Here is a 15878-nt window from a genome sequence, read left to right as displayed (position 1 = left end):
TATTTACACAGCTTGGAACCTTTTGGTCCCACAAATAGAAAATCGTCCAGGTAATGGACTACCTGTGCCCCCTTCATTTACTTTGTAAGAGCCCATTGCAGGAAAGAGCTCACTTTCTCAAAGTACGCACAAGAAATGGCGCAGCCCATAGGGAGACATTTGTCTACAAAGTATTTGCCCTCCCAGTGCATGCATAACCATCTCTGTGATTTGCTCCTCACAGGCAATAGGCGAAACGCTGACTTAATATCTGCTTTCGCCATCCAAGCTCCCTGCCCCGCTTTCCTCACTAACTGCACTGCTTCCAGGAAATCTGAGTAGTTTACCGACGACGCCTCTTGTGTGATGCCGTCGTTAACCGAGGCCCCTGGCGGATATGAAAGTTGGTGAATCAGCCGAAACTCGCCTGCCTCTTTTTTTGGGACTAAGCCCAAAGGTGAGCATATATATTCTTTAAAAGGAGGAGAACTATAAGGGCCTCCTATCCTCCCTAGCTCAATTTCTTTTCTGATTTTTTTGCCCACCAACTCCTTATTTTCTAAAGCGGATTTCAGGTTTTTTGGGGTGTTCTGAGAACCCTGTCCATTAAATGGTATTATGAAACCTTCTTGGAAACCTTGCCTTATTGTTTCTGCTCCTTCCTGGTCTGGAAACACCCTTAGCCACCTTTCCATATTCTCGATTTTTACTGGTGTGGCCCCTTTCTCTTCTTTGCTCCTAGTTCCGTTTTTCTGGGACCCTGTACTTAATGGGCGCTGCTCTGGTGCATTTGGCGGTAATATGCTCTCCTCCGCAATTCTCGCATCTGTGATTGAATTTACATTTCTTCCCCCAGCTGCATGATATTCCCTTCTCAAAATTACGGTTTGTGCTGTCTCTGACCTTGCTGTCCCGTTACTCCCTTTACCACCCCCTTGTGCTGTCGGGGGTATGTTGCTCTGCCACCCTCTCTGTGCCTCGTATTGTCTACTCCGAAAATTCTGTTCCCTTGCTCTGTCATAAGAGTTATCGTATCTCCTGTTGCTGTATCTGTACTCGCTTCTATAATCGTTCTGGCCATACTGTTTCCTATAATAGCTCCCCGCACTATACTGATCCCTGGTATCCCATTTCTCTTTCAGTACATTAAATATGTATAGATTGTAATTTTCTTCATCCCACCCTATGTCCGGGAAGCAATCCATTTCTTTCCTGAATTCATGGTCGTATTCCTTCCATGCATCACCCCCAAATGCTTTGTACACCCTCAAGACTCTCTGTTGATATGTCACTAGTGATGGGCCGTCCTCGGGAAATTTCTGCAAGATGATTGAGGACATTATCTGGAATGCTGCTGTCCAATTGTCAAAATTCCTTGACACTGCTGCTCTTTTTAATAGGCCCTTTTCATCCTCTTTTATGTCTTCCTTTGATATATCATGACCCCTTTTCTGTACCTCTAGCAGGGAGAAGATATCTATCAACTCTTTTCTCCATATCTTCTCCTTCACCTTGTCACTAATGTACCAAGATTGTGCTTTTAAGGACCGACCTTGTGCATCCTTGCCCATCGTGGGCCTGCCATACTTAGTCATAACTGTGGTAGGTTCTGTTGTTTTTACTAAGGGGGGCTCTATCATAGCTACTGGTGTATTGGTAGGTGACCCCTGGGGACCAGGATTTTGGGGAAGCCCCTGTGAGATGGGAACCCCGCTGTCTGTTGGCCCTTGCCCTCCTGCCCCCTGATCTACACCTGCCTTATCCGTTTTCTGTTTTTCCTTACTTATTACCCCCTTCGTTTTCACCCAGGCCTGAAGGTGGTCCCTCTCCTCGTCTTCACTACTTTCTGTATCAGATGCCAAACTTTTGTGCTCCTTTATTCTCCCTTTACCGGCTCTGGGCGACTTACTCTGAGCCGTGATACATGCATTTAACACTTTTACCATTTTGTCAATATTGTTATTCAATTTTACGATACCTTTCTTGGTTCCTTTCCTCCGTTTTATCTTAGGCATCTCTGGCTCTTGTGACTCCCTTGTGATCTCTCTTAACCTCTTTTGGCCTTGTGGTACCGCAGCTTCTTCGTCGCTGCCAGCGGACTCCTCCAGCAGCAAAGGCGACATTGCCCTAGCCCTTTCTTCCGTCTGCACCACGTCCAGCACCCATTGTGCTCCATACTCCTTCTCTGCCTTTCTGGCCCATGCACTGAATTCCTGTGCTCTTCTTGCTCTTTCCTCTGCCATTTTTGCCTTTTCGCCTCTTGCCTTTCCTTCCAGGTTGTTGACTCTGGGGATTGAACCCCGACTTTTTTGGCCCCCCTTTATTGCCTTAAATTCTATTCCCCGACGTAATTTAAATTAAATAACCATCCGCTCCAAGAAATTCCAATGTGTCCCTAGGCGGGCTTGAACCATCGACCTTTCAATCCCCAGCTGAACTCGCTAACCAAATATGCCACAGCGTCAGATGTTGCAATTTAGTGCTGTGTATTTCTCTTGGTAATCCGGCCTGGAGCTTTAGCTCCTTTGTTAAACTCTCGATGGATCCGAACTCACGCCTTTGAAAGATTTTGCTAAAATGCTTATAAGCTTGACGTGCAATCCTTTGCGCCACCGCGCCTGATAATTAAAATTCTAGATACCGGGCTCCTAAAGGCTCACTCCCGTCACAGCTGAGCCTCTGCCGGCCTTGTCAGCAGTGCGCGCCGCTCTCTTCCAGCTACGACTTTAACTTGTAGCCCCGCCCCTTTCTCTCCGTACCGAGCCCTTTGCCGGCTCGTGTTTTCCTGCTGGCGCCGAGCGGGCGTGCCTGGTGCTGCTCACGCCGCGTCCCCGCTCCGCTGGCGTCCTTCTTCCTGGTACCAAGCTGCCTCTGCGGACGCCTCAGACTTGTCAAATCTTCGTTGTCGCAGCTCGCCGGTCCCGCTCGTCTCCCGCAGCACCACGTCTCCTTAGGCTTCCTCGCGCTGTTCCGACGAAGGCGACCGTCATCCACGTCTCCTCAGGCTTCCTCGCTGCAATCCGACGAAGGCGACCGTCACCTACAGAAGAGGAAGAAGACACAGAAACGGTAAGCCTGCCGAGGCAAACGTTTCCTTATCCTCCTTTCCCAGGTCCAGGGAGCTTACCCGAGTGAGGTGAGCTCCGGACCTGTTTGTGTCTCCTTGGGTTTTACAGGGGTATTTATCCTCCCTGTCCCCTTTGATGTGTTGCTGGGGGCCGGGCTTCTTCCTGCCCCCCCTGCTGTTTCCTTCGCACCTTTTGGTGCGTTCCCCTGGCAACGCCGAGGGTGGGGGCGCCGCTTTGGCTGCCCCTCCCTCTTTGTTTCCCGCCGTTCGTCTCCCCCACCCTGCGCCTAACCCCCCAGGCCCTCCATCGTGTCATACTCTGTATGGCACGGGGCCTGGGGCAAAAGAAGGCTGCGTGTGCGGTGCGGCCCAGGTGAACATAACGCTGCATGTGGCGGACCTGATCCTTATTCCAGTAACTACAGGCTTCCCAGTGGCCAGTCCAAGGGGCCTGGAGGTGCAAGAAGTCCCGGGCTGCATGCGCGGTGTGGCTCGGGTGAAGATCATGGCCATGCAGCATCCCGCCCACCCCGTGGCCAAGCAGGACGGGTGGTGAAGATGAAGAAAACCCTGACGGTGCAGGTGGGGAGAGAGCGAGACCTCCAGCACTGCTGAGGGACTTGCACGCTGCCCCCTCTGCCTGGGGCCAGACAGGGAGAGCGGTGTAACACTTACCCCGAGCCTGGGCGCATCAAGTTTGGTGCGGCCGCTGCTTTGCTCTTGGGCTGCCGGCAATGAAAGAAGGCCCTGCTCGGGTGGGCATGACCGCCACAGAGGAAACTGTATCCCCTGTGCTGCCAGCCGGGAGCATAGGCTAATAAGACCTAATAAACAACTTTTAGGGCTGCCAGAGCCCCAACAAGATTAAACCACTGCCAGGGAGGACAAATAAACAATGAGCTTCTGAAGCCCTTCAGCACCAAAGCCCAATTGAAAGCATAATAAGGAAGGGCTTCCCAAAGCCCCAAAACCATGCCAGCATTTCAGCAAGCACCGCCACAGAAGAAATAACAGCTTCCAAGCCCCACTAAGGGACAGGGCTGCCTAAGCCCAGGAAGCATAGCATAGGTAGCCATGGTAGCCACCGGTGGCAGAGCGGGGCTTTCAACTGATTTGAACTGGGGCAAGTGGAAGGGATGCGGCATGCACCAAGGTACTGTGTGACAATTACTTATGCGCAACTGGCAAGCAGAGACTTTATTAAGAGTCTTTATTACTAAGGGCAGACTGCAGCTGCCAAGGTTATTTTAAATAATTGCAACTGTGTTGATGTAGTGGGAGGTTGTGATGTGAACATGTAACGCCCCGGGTGGGGAAATGGTATACCTGCTCAAGGTTAATATGAAGGGGAGGTTGTCTGAGGGGGATCCTCTACCCCTATCAGTGCAGTGTCAACCATAGAATGAGCAAACAGATTTGGCCAAGTATGGATTAGAATGAAGGGTGTATGTTGCCAAGTCGTATATAAAAGCCTGTAAAGGCACCAAAACTTCTCTGCTGTACTGTGCCTTATTTAGAACTGGAACTCAGTTTTTTGACCCATCTCCTGAACGTTTTATTTGCAGGTTTCCCAGCGCCTCCCCCACCAGAACAGGTGCCTGGGATGGAGGGGTGGTGTCAGTGTGGTTGCCCCTTCCTGGCCTGGAGTATTTTTTATACTGTGCTCACCCGGGCCAGGAAGGGAAGAAAAAAAACGAGGGCATACACCTGTATTAATTATGGACTGTATTTAGAGCACAGAGTGAGGAAGGGAGTAAGAGTGAACAGGAAAATACACATTGAAAGGTCTGTCTCGTGTTCATGTAAGAGACCATACACAACCTTTGACTAAATGGGTGTTTGGCTTTGGGAGCTGTCAGAAAAGGAATGTGGATAAAAGGTCAGACACTGAAGATTTCTTCCAACAGTTCTTTATTCCGTTTTTTCTCAGAAGGATAACTTGAACTAAACTCTAGGATTCAAGAATATGCACAGAAATAAACGTAATAAGATGATGGTTTAATACATGTGCTCAAATTCCACAGGGTCAGCTTCAGGGTTACAGGTTAGCCAACAATAAAGTCATAGAATGTAAAGTAGAATATCTCTCAAGATTCTCCTTGTGAAATCACATGCCCTCTGCCTAACCCTAGCAGTATCTCTCCCGAATTTCCTGCTTTCTTGGTTGTGTTTTTAGAGATTTTGTTAAGTACCATGTGGGGATCTCACAGGGAGGTGTCAGGTCCTCAGTGGTGATCACTCCGCTGGATTTTGCACCACATACTGAGTCCGAGCTGATCTCTCGCGATGGCCTGGAGCTGCAGGCGAGCAGGAGGCCATGCTAGAAATTCCACAGGTATCTTACTAGGCCTCTCAGCACCTCCCTTTCAATGGGACCTGGCTGTATGACACACCAGCCCTCCCTCTTTCTCCTCCTTGATGCCCCAGGATGTGATCGTGCCTAGGGGACCTTTCCTTATTCTCATCTCATCCTCCTCTTACCTTCCTCTGTCCAATTGCTTCTTGGTGCTCTGCCCCATGCTCATCTGACCCAGGTTCTTCCTGATCTCTCAGGTTTTGCCTCTCTCCACACTACCATCTTAACTATTTCAGGGATTAATAGGCACATCTTTGTTCCTCTCTCTCTCTCTTCCTGCTCTATCCGCCTCATAAAAGTTCTCCACTCCTCATCCCTTTTCTCAATCTCCTCCGTCTCCATCAAATTCCTGATGTTCCTCCTCTCCTTTCTCCTCGCCCATCTAAACCTCTTGCCAACTCCTCATGTTGTTTCTCTTCTCCTCTCATCTTCCTTCTCCTCTTCTTTTTTCTCACCTTCTTCCTACTCTCACCAAATATTGGTGTTCCTCCTCTTCTCCCTGATTTTTCATGCACCTCCTTTCATTACTTCTCATCCTCCTCCTTCTATCTCCACCTCCTGTATTTTTCTCATCTCATTTCTTCTCCTTTCTCACTCTAATCTACTCCACTCTTCACATACTCCTCCTCTCCTCTCGTCTTGCTCTCCTCTCCAACTCCTGGCTTGCTGCCTTGGCTTTATCTGCTCTCCCTTCCAGCCTTCTCCACTTGAATGCCTTCTCGAAACACTCATGCAGCCCTGCTTCAGCATATCACTATACTCGTGACAGGCTGGCATTTGAAAACCTAACAATGTTAGGGCTTTCACGTGTGGGAATTTTGGTGCAGGGCTAATGGGTTGGCCGAGCAGGTCATTGAATTCATTCCATTCAGGTGTATGGGGCTCTGCGGACTTCGGTGTTGTTGGTCTCCATACTGAGGCCTCAAGTATGGGGTCGCAATCTGGGATTTACTCTAGTGTTTTCACAGCACAGAGCTCTCCATTGAATCTCCAACCTCTGTCCTTGTGCGTGATGGTTCTTCACACACTGGGCCCTTGTGAGGTGAGAGCAGGAGCTTGCAGTTAGTTATTGTGACATTTCCTGTCTGAATGATTGGGCTCGCACTATTGAGGAGCAGTATCTATGTTTGGGGAGGAGAAATGTGGACAGTGCCCAAAGAATGTGGACAGTGCCCAAAGGGTCTTCATGTGCCAATCACCCGCCTCCTGTTTGTGGCATTGCTGGGATAGTCTGGGGATCTTCCCTACTGTTTCTGTGGAATCAGCAGCACATAGCTTATGCTGGCAACCCTGCCTCCTTGGAGACCCCACTATCAACATATAGAGTCAGGCATAGTGCCATATAGTCCTCCTTTCCAAAGGTGGTGAGGGGCTCACCAGTATGTGCCCCCTCCTGACCGTGGGTGAGTATATGTCTGCCTATGCAGAGGAGCCACCTGAGAGAATGACAGTCAAGGCTGTCCCTGACATAAGGCTCTGGAGAAGATTGGGCACCCAGATAGGGCAGATGACAAATGGCTGGACCGAGGACTAGTTTGGAGGGACAGAAGAATAAAGTGATCCACTAGGTCTTGAACTTAATGACTCCGACTAACAAAAAGGAAGTAGAATAAGCTGGTGTAATATGGTTGAGAGAGGACATTCTTTATGCATCGAGTGTTCATATGGTCAGTGATTGACCAAATTCCTGATGGATGCTTGTCTGCCCTTTTATGGCAGTTGGAGACATTTTAGCTCTTTGCAAGAGCTTCTGGTACATCAGAAACTAAGGAAATCTACAAAGAAAAGGACAGGGGGAATATAGGGCGATGTGCAAGTAGAGGCTAGAAACACTGAAATAATGGTTGCAGAATGAAAACCCGTAATTTCTCTGTCTCTTCATTTTTAGTGCCTCAGTTCCCAGGAGGTCTTCACTGCTGTTGCTCCAGATTCCCAGCCGCTTGGCCAGCTCTTTCTCGTCCTGCAGTACCAGGCACTGGCTAACCGCATCAAGGTGATGGTGCGAAAGGCAGAACATCTTGGCCGGCTGACCCGAATACCCGGAGCACCAGGTATGGGACGTAGGAGTTGCTAATACTTACATAAATCAACCTAACATAGCGTAACATACAACTTTCCAATTTCCGGTAAAACCCATAAATACAGATAAAGCACCACTGGAATAAAAGTTCCCTGCTCAATATTTATTTTTTATTTAGTTTTATATTGCCTGCAAGCACTGCAGCAGACCAGTTGGTCAGAGGCCCAGTTGAGTAATGCAGATTTTCCCCGAAAACATTGTCAGTAAAGATGCAACACATAAACAACTAGTTGAGACATAATGCATGGTGCTGAACATCTATTTTATTTATTTATTTTATTTTAGCATTCATAGCAGCGCACAAGACCCTCAGCGCTAGTTACATTAAGTGCAAAGTGACAGGCTCTAAAGGGAAAGGCATCACATAATAGTTACAACATGAGGAAAGGACTAGAAGGCATACTCTGGCAGAGCCTTGCGTCATGTTACAGGGGGCTACTGCAGGAGTACAGGTAAGCATAGAAGGCATGGTAAAGGTAGATGTACTGTTTGACATTGCCGCGCCTCATGGTACAGAAGGTTACTGCAGGAGTACAGGTACGACTGTTGCAGACAGGTGGGATAACAAGTAGAGTATGGGGCTGTGTAATTCAAAATCGATAATAATATGTAGGTTGAATACGAGCATAGCGCAGGGCAGAAAAATGTCAAATCCAGTATGATATGATATGATATGATATGATATGATATGGCATTTGTAACGCGCCTATACACAAGTGTTTCAAGTAGTTACAGGTAGGCTAAATGCAAACACACTGCAGGGCAGAAAAATGTAAAATCCAGTATTTACAGGTAGGCCAAATGCAAACACAGCACACGGCTGAAAAATGTCAAATCCAGTATTTATTTTATTGTTAGCATTTGTTTCACCGCAGCAAACCCTGGGGTATCTAGGCGCTAGTTACAGAAGTGCAGGTACATTTCAGGTAGGTTAAATGCAAACACAGCGCAGGGCTGAAAAATGCCAAATCCAGTAGTGTACACATTCTGGTAAAACCTCTCCTCATGGTGCGGGGACTACTTCAGGTGTGCAAGCGAACGTGGCGCGCAATATTAGAGAGGGTACGCAGTAGACACGCCTATTCACATGATAAGGGAAACAGAGTCGATAGTATGCAGTTAGAAAGTACAAGTTGCATTGTTAAGCGACAATGGCAGGGTCAGGTGATTCGAAGCAAGATGGACCCAAAATGTTCGCGTCTTGGATATCAACAGTGGTTAGCTTCGCACGAACCGACAGAGCCTCGCCCTGTGAGGTGGGAGGCTGCAGTGTTACCGGACAAATCGGCGTGATGATGGTGGTACACTGCTCTGAAGTACCGGTAAGTGTGAGAACAAGTGCTGTGGGCACGCCTGTGGTCTCCAGTGATAGTAGAAAGCTGATGCTTCAGTGAATTAACTTAATTGAACTAAGTATCTAACTAAACACTTTCCCTTCTTAGTGTTGCTTATCACATTTCAACCATTTTGAAGTTTGTGCAATTTAGAATCACAAGGTTTCCCATTCTGTGCGTGATGGTTGGTTTGGTCCTGTTTTTTTCTCTGCATTATGGTACTGATTTTGAATTTCCATTTCGAACGCAGAACTACAGGTACCAGAATGCAATGAATGAGGGGCCCTTTGTCCTACTGCTCTTCCCAGTTGCAAATTTTCACTGTGCTGAATGTGTATTTTTTTTTAGAGAATTGTGCCAGTGTTTTTTTCACTTGCCCTTGTTCAAATCAGCCTAAGATATAGCAGAATATGCTTCTCGGCCGTATATAGAGTGATCGCTCAGCACATCCAAAGGAGACTGGTCTTTTCCTGTCTTGAGCTCCTTGCAATGGAATTGGCCTCATCTCCTGTAGCCAGTGGTCGAAGTGCACGAAAAGAAGTAGTGGAACTATGTTCCCTACTGGCCTACCCCCGTCCCCACAAACCCCACCTCTGCGCCTCCTCGCATGCACAATACAAACCCCCAAACGCATGCACCTGCTGTTTAAGGGAACGTTCAGTGCAGTGCACTGAAGTGCAAGTTTGAACAACTTCCTACACTTTTATTTTAAAAGGAAACCATTCAGGAACTCTTCCTTTTTAAAAGAAAAGTATAGGAACAGTAAAATGTAATTTAAACAAGTATAGGAGCACAGCTCCCAACCGATCCCGCCTCCTTTGATCACTGCCTGTAGCATTGACGGCAGGGTGGACGGGCTTTAATGGCTTTTAGCGAGGGCACCAGCTTGGGCTGGGGGCCGTTAAATCCCATGCCGGCTCTGCCGCCGGGGCATGAAAGCTATTCGCTGGCCGGGATTTTACCGGGGTGCAAATAGTTTTTTTTTTGTTGTTTTTTCCTTATGACGGGAGATGAGCTCAGCACGAGCACATCCCCTGTCTGAGAAAAATAAAAGTTAAAAATAATGGCCGCCGCAATTAAAATCAAAATCAAAAAGGGACTAGGGCCCCATTTCGGAAGATGGCGGCCATGGAAAACATTGACATTTTTTCCCGGGGTCTGCGAATGCACAATCGCACCCGGGAAAGGAGGATTGTGATTGGTCAATCTGCCTTTCCAGGGTGCGAATTTCACTTTAATGACTCTTGTTGAAGGGAAATCTTCTGAGAACGGACTTTTTCCACATTTCATTACTAATAGTTAGGTTGTACTAGTACTTCAAAAGAAATCCAATAAAACTGAAAGGAACATTTATTGTGAACAGTAAAAAACAGTGTATGATTTTTGTAATGGGGAATGACAGATTAGCACTGATAGAAACATATTGTTTATTTTTAAAAACACCGCAGAAACAGTTGGAATGAATAGCACAAAAACAGAATCAAACCTGTTTGCTATGTAACTATCTTCAGATCAACCTTCCTTCAACTTATCAACTTTCACCCACGCTGCAGCGTGAGGGAGGTCATTTTTAGGTGTGGATTGCATGGTATCCCTTGGGAAGGTTGGTGGTCCAGCTGATAAGTAAGGAACAGCCTGATGCTTATTTTCTGCACTTAATTTATTTATTTATTTAGCATAGCATTTATAAAGCGCACCTAACCCGTGGGTATCTGGGCGCTGGAAATACAGGGTAAGAAACATTTGCATTTGTTACCACAGGCAACATGCAGTAGAACATTTAATTACAGGTGTCTCTTTACAGAATGTACAGTATATACAAAATATATAGGTTGAGTATACAATTTACAATATGCGGGTTCTCACTATTGGATTCTCGGTGCAGTTTGTTAGGATAGGTATGCACTTGGCAAAGAGGTGTTAACAGTAGAGGTGTATGCTACAGCTACATATTATGTGAGAGGAGCCATGGTTTAAGTTTTCTGCGGAATGGTGGGTGGGATGTATCAGATCTGATGGCTAGAGGGAGAGTGTTCCAGCTTTTTGAAGCTACGACTGGGAAACTGCAACCCCCGGCTTTAGTACTTTTGAATTTAAGCACAGTTAGGAGGTGAGCTGCTGAAGCGCGTGTAGGCTTGGTGGTTTGTGTTGGTGTAAGCAGATTAGTAAGATATTAGGGTGCAGTATTGGTTAGACATTTATGGGCAATAGCCAGTGTTTTGAATGTGATTCTGTCTTGGACCAGCAGCCAGCGTGCATTGCGTCTTATTTCAGAGATATGCTCTCTTCTGGGGATGTTTAAGGCAGCTTGGAGCACATTGTTTTGTGTGACTTGGAATAATTTAATGCTAGTTATCGAGATGCCAGCTAGCAGTACATTACAATAGTTGAGTTTTGATAGGATGAGGTCTCTGGCTAAGGTCAGGCAGCTGTCAGGTGAGAGGTATGGTCTACATGCGTTAATAAGGTTAGCCGTGTAGGCTGCTGATGAGACAGTTGCGTTGACTTGTCTATTGAAGGTTAATGAGGAGTCAAGGTATGCACCCAAGGTTTTGATTTCTTTTGAGAAAGTGATATTGTTCCCATCTATTGTGAATAATTTGTATCAGGGGTCGAGTTTTTTTAGTCTTGTTTGTGTGCCGACCAATAGTAACTCGGTTTTGTCATCATTTAGACAGAGTTAATGTTGGGCCATCCAGGATTGGATAATTTGATAGAGGTTATTGAGTATGATGGAGTCTTTGTTGTAGTCTCCAGAGAGGTGCACCAGGATCTGCGTGTCATCCGTGTAATTAGTGTATGACACTCCAAGTTCATCTAGTCAGTCAAACAGAGGCTTGCTAAATATGTTATACAACGTTGGTGACACGCAGGACCCCTGGGCACACCGCAGAGGGCTCGCACTGGAGCAGCATTGGCTATGTTGGAAAACACTCTCATTGTCCACTCTGAGAGGAAAGATTCAATCCAAGAAATAGCTATTGATGAGAATTGGGCAGCGATGGCTAGGTGACGACACAGTATTTTATGGTTCACCAAGTCAAAGGCAGCGGAGCAGTCTAGGAGCAGTAGAATAGTTAAGTTATCATTATCGATTATGGTGTCCATTTGGTTTTTAAGATCAATGAGCGCCGTTTCCGTGCCGTGTCTAGGTCGGCAGCCCAACTGGCTGAGTCCTGTCCTGAGTGATGTTTTTTTTTACCAGTCGGAGGACCCACACTTCCTTTAGATTCTTGGGGACAGTGCTTTGTGCAAATGAGTTGTTGATGAAACAGGTGATAAACGGGGCAAGTTCTGTGACACAATCTTTGATGCAAGTATGAGGAGGTTTGGCTGTGGTGTGTGTCTGTGCCAGTGTCTGGCATGGTCACTTTATCTTTTTTTTGTTGGCAATTTTAGTTTGAAGCATTGATATTTTATCTGTGAGGGCATTCTGTATATTGGTACACCAGGTTTCATCTTTTTGGCAGGTTCAGGGGGGTTCGTCTGTGATTCAAGTTCCCTCAGTATAGTATGTCATTATTTGCTACCAGATTTGGCGTTTGCTATGCGCTCATTGTAAGTAGAGCTCTTGGCTTGGAGTATAGCTTGCTTGTATTTTTTAGCAGTGGTGAGGAATAGATCTCTGTTGATTTTGGATGGTGTGGCTTTCCATAGTGTTTCTGCGGTACGTTTGTTGGCTCTAAGTTCCTTAAAGTTGGGTGAGAACCAGGAATTAAGGTGATCTTTTGGTTTAGGTTTACGTAGTTTGAGTGGGGCGATTTTGTCGATAGCGTGGATGATGGTGGTGTTGTATAGATATACCATATCTGTTGGGTTGGCAGATGCGTGGATGTACTCAGTGATAGGGCCTTGCAGATGGAGCACGTTGGTGTGTTTGATATATGATATATGATGTGGCATTTATAACATTCCCATACACAAGTGTTTCAAGACGTGACGAGGCAAGGAGGGGAAACAGAGGGAAGACAGAGACTACTAGGCCAGGTGACATTGAGATAGCGCAAGTGCAGGGGAGGGGGGAAGAGGAAAAGTGCAGGGGAAATGGGAAGGCAGAAATGCAGTATATATGATAACAGTAAAATAAATAGAGGAAATAAATAAAAGTGTGTCCAGCTGGTGGCAAGTGCAAGAGTAAGTGCAGATATCAGGTGTCAAGTGCTAGTAGGGGCTGTAGGGATATAGAAACAGTCCCTGAGTGCAAGGGTTGCCAGGGGGGGCAGTGCAGGTGTGCAACTGGCTGGGAGGGAACCTGGGTCTGAGATCAGCAGATAGCCAAGTAAACCAGTGCAGTTTCAGATTCAGCCAGGAGATCAGCAGGGGAGAGGAGAAGAGAAAGCAGAAGCAAAGAGGAAGGTCTTGAGGTGCTTCCAGAACCAGAGATGGTTCTCCTCAAGTTTCAGAGAGGCAGGGAGGCTGTTCTAGAGGGAGGCCCCAGCAGACGAAAGAGATCTACTACCAACTCGCTGCTTGGAGAAGCGACTAACCCTGAGGGAGTTGGAGGCAGACGAGCGAAGAGCTCGAGTGCTTCTCAGCTTTGCCCTGATGTGGTCTGCGGGGAAGGTTCTGCCTGAAAATACAGGAGGACTGTGTTCAAGACGGACCGACTGGGGTAAGTATCCTCCCTCCACCCCCATATGCTTTCAGTCCCTCTGGCGCCCTCTCTTCACCTTGTGGTAGAATTAGGAGTGCTCTCCGTCCTGCCTTCTTTGCAGGGGCGCGTTGTCTTTCATGGGCGAGTGCAGTCCAGTTACTTCACTGACGCCGGCCCGTTTGATATTGTTCAGGTAGGTCTTATTGCTGTTCTTTCGTTTTGTTGCTATCCTGCATGCCTTTCTTTGTTTAAAATGTCTCTCTTTTTCTCCCTTAGGTTTGCAGAGCTTCAGCGCGGCGAACTGGCTTGGTTGAGCCCCGCTGATAAATGATGGCGCATTAAAAGCACTATGATGCGGTAAGTAAGCGCTATGCGCAGCGCTGCTAAGTCTTGCCTTTGCTAACCTGTGTTTTCCTTCCTTGTAGGTTGCGGTGTTCTCCAGCGCGAGTGGAATGTCCGAAGTGGTGCCAGCCGAGAGGTGACCAGCCAGGTAAGCCTTTTGAGCAGTTCGTAATTTGTAAATGTCTCTACAGCTTTCTTTAATGTTGCCTCTATCTTCCTCTTTCAGGTCGTTCTGTCTGGAAGGCGTGCAGATTCGAGGAAGCTGTTCTCAGTAGCTGCAAGTGTTTAAAGATGAAGACTGCAGGTAAGATGCTTCTGCTAGTGATGTTCCTTTTGTCTCCTTGCAGGTTCTGCTTCTCCGAGGTTCGAGGGAATAGCTGGACACGGTGAGCGTCACGTTGCAAGCTGCAAAGTAACACGGAGCATGTTCTGCAGTCAGGGTGTGGTTTATATAGCCCAGGTAAAGTAGTACCAGGGAAAGTAGTTCCAGGCCTGCTTCACCCAAAACACTCGACCGCATAGTTTGGTTCTTAGGAACCAAGCTATGTGGATGCCTCCATGTTGGCTGACAATACAATAAAGTAGTTCCCAAGCACATCGTTGTTCATGGTGTATGAGCCTGGCGCCATAGGCGCCAGGACTGGCCCCATGAGGGCTTTTGAAGAGGATGCCGGGCTCTAGAGGCCCGAGTCCTGACTCCACCTGGCAAATGGGTCTGCCAGAGGGGGTTTTGGGCAAGGGTCATGACAATACCCCACCTCTGAGCCTGACATCACCAAACCTAGTGATATTCTCCGCCTTTCTCCTTGACGTTACTGGGCAGCGTAGCCAAATGTGCCCAGTCATCACCTACGTGACGTGACGCAGAACCCGGAAATCAACACACATCGTCTCACAACACAGCGCATCACAATTCAGAATATGAAAATGTATTTTAAAAGGAAACAGCAAGACTGTACAATTTGTAAAGTACTTTTATTTCACAATAAACGCTACAAGAAAATCTGGCGATTGCCATAGTCAATCAAATTGGTATTTTTTTCCTTTACTCTCGATCCGCAAATGTTTATCGTGAGTCACGCGGTGTTCCTTTTGGGTACACAAGGTGTTCGTTTTGGGTAAAAGAAGCACTTTGACCGCACGGTGAATTGCAAGGGTTGTGCATCAACTTGGCGCTAGACCACTGTAAAGGATGTTATGTTGCTCCTAATGGCTGGTACCGCGTAAGGGCACATTGGCCCTTGGCGATCATCCCAAAGAAGAGTCAAATATGTCCTGTTATTGACATGTATCTACAGTTGACGGTTGAAGAATCCATCAGTTGGTATCTGGAATTGATGACAATCGCAGAATGGCAGGATGTACCTGTTTGGAAAACATAATAGAAATGTGTCTCAGTAGCTGATCTTTATTACAATTTATCATTTTACTTATTAATTCGGCATCATGTTAAAACTAACGATTAGCACAGACCTGAAACAATGTGAACAGAGAGAAAACAATGTGGAAAGTACTCCTCAATTTGCTTGGTAGGATAGTGCTATGGAGTAGGTTCAGCTCTAAACGGGATGCGGAAGCTGACACTACAATTCGAGGTGCACATGGATGGCATTTTAATGAAATATTAGCCTTAAACCTGGGGGAAGCGAGTGGTGGTCTACATGCATCTCGATGCTGGACTGCCCATGTGCACGTTAGAAAGACCAGTACACACAAAGGTTGTACTTGCGTTTCATTGCAATATGCCACACAGAACAAACGAGTACAATGTAACCCAGCAATAACGGTCAGCTAAAATCTTCGAAAGTCCAACTTACATTATATTCCGCATTTCCATTCTCGTGGCGTAACGCAGACTCCGTTCGGAGCAACGATTTTTCATGAATTGAACATACATGTACCTTAGTCCAGTTTTGGAATGGACAACCTTATCATATCTTATGTTATTACACCCCTCATTTAATTAAATCCCTTTCGGAATGGTCCCTTTCCCTCAAGGTCAAAAAACAATTGAACCTTATACTGTGTGTGCAATGCGTGGGCTTCCTCAGCTCACAAGCAAACATTGACCTTCACTCATAATGAAGATACATTCTTAGTTTGCAACATCTTGTCTCACCGCATCC

At 46.8% G+C, this 15878-nt stretch overlaps 1 protein-coding gene across 2 annotated transcripts in view; it reads left to right on the top strand.

Moving 5' to 3' along the window:
- Nucleotides 1-15878, top strand: part of LOC138504114 (synaptotagmin-7-like) — a 560413-nt gene that overhangs the window by 486875 nt on the left and 57660 nt on the right. For both annotated transcript variants that reach the window (XM_069624336.1, XM_069624335.1), the window contains exon 3: nt 7291-7453. In XM_069624336.1, coding sequence (XP_069480437.1) covers nt 7291-7453 — 163 coding nt within the window. The remainder of the gene's footprint in view (nt 1-7290; nt 7454-15878) is intronic.

The sequence above is a fragment of the Ambystoma mexicanum genome, chromosome 11, assembly GCF_040938575.1.
Source record: "Ambystoma mexicanum isolate Mex_15411 chromosome 11, UKY_AmexF1_1, whole genome shotgun sequence".
NCBI lineage: Eukaryota > Metazoa > Chordata > Amphibia > Caudata > Ambystomatidae > Ambystoma > Ambystoma mexicanum.
This window is presented reverse-complemented; position numbering and strand designations above follow the sequence as displayed.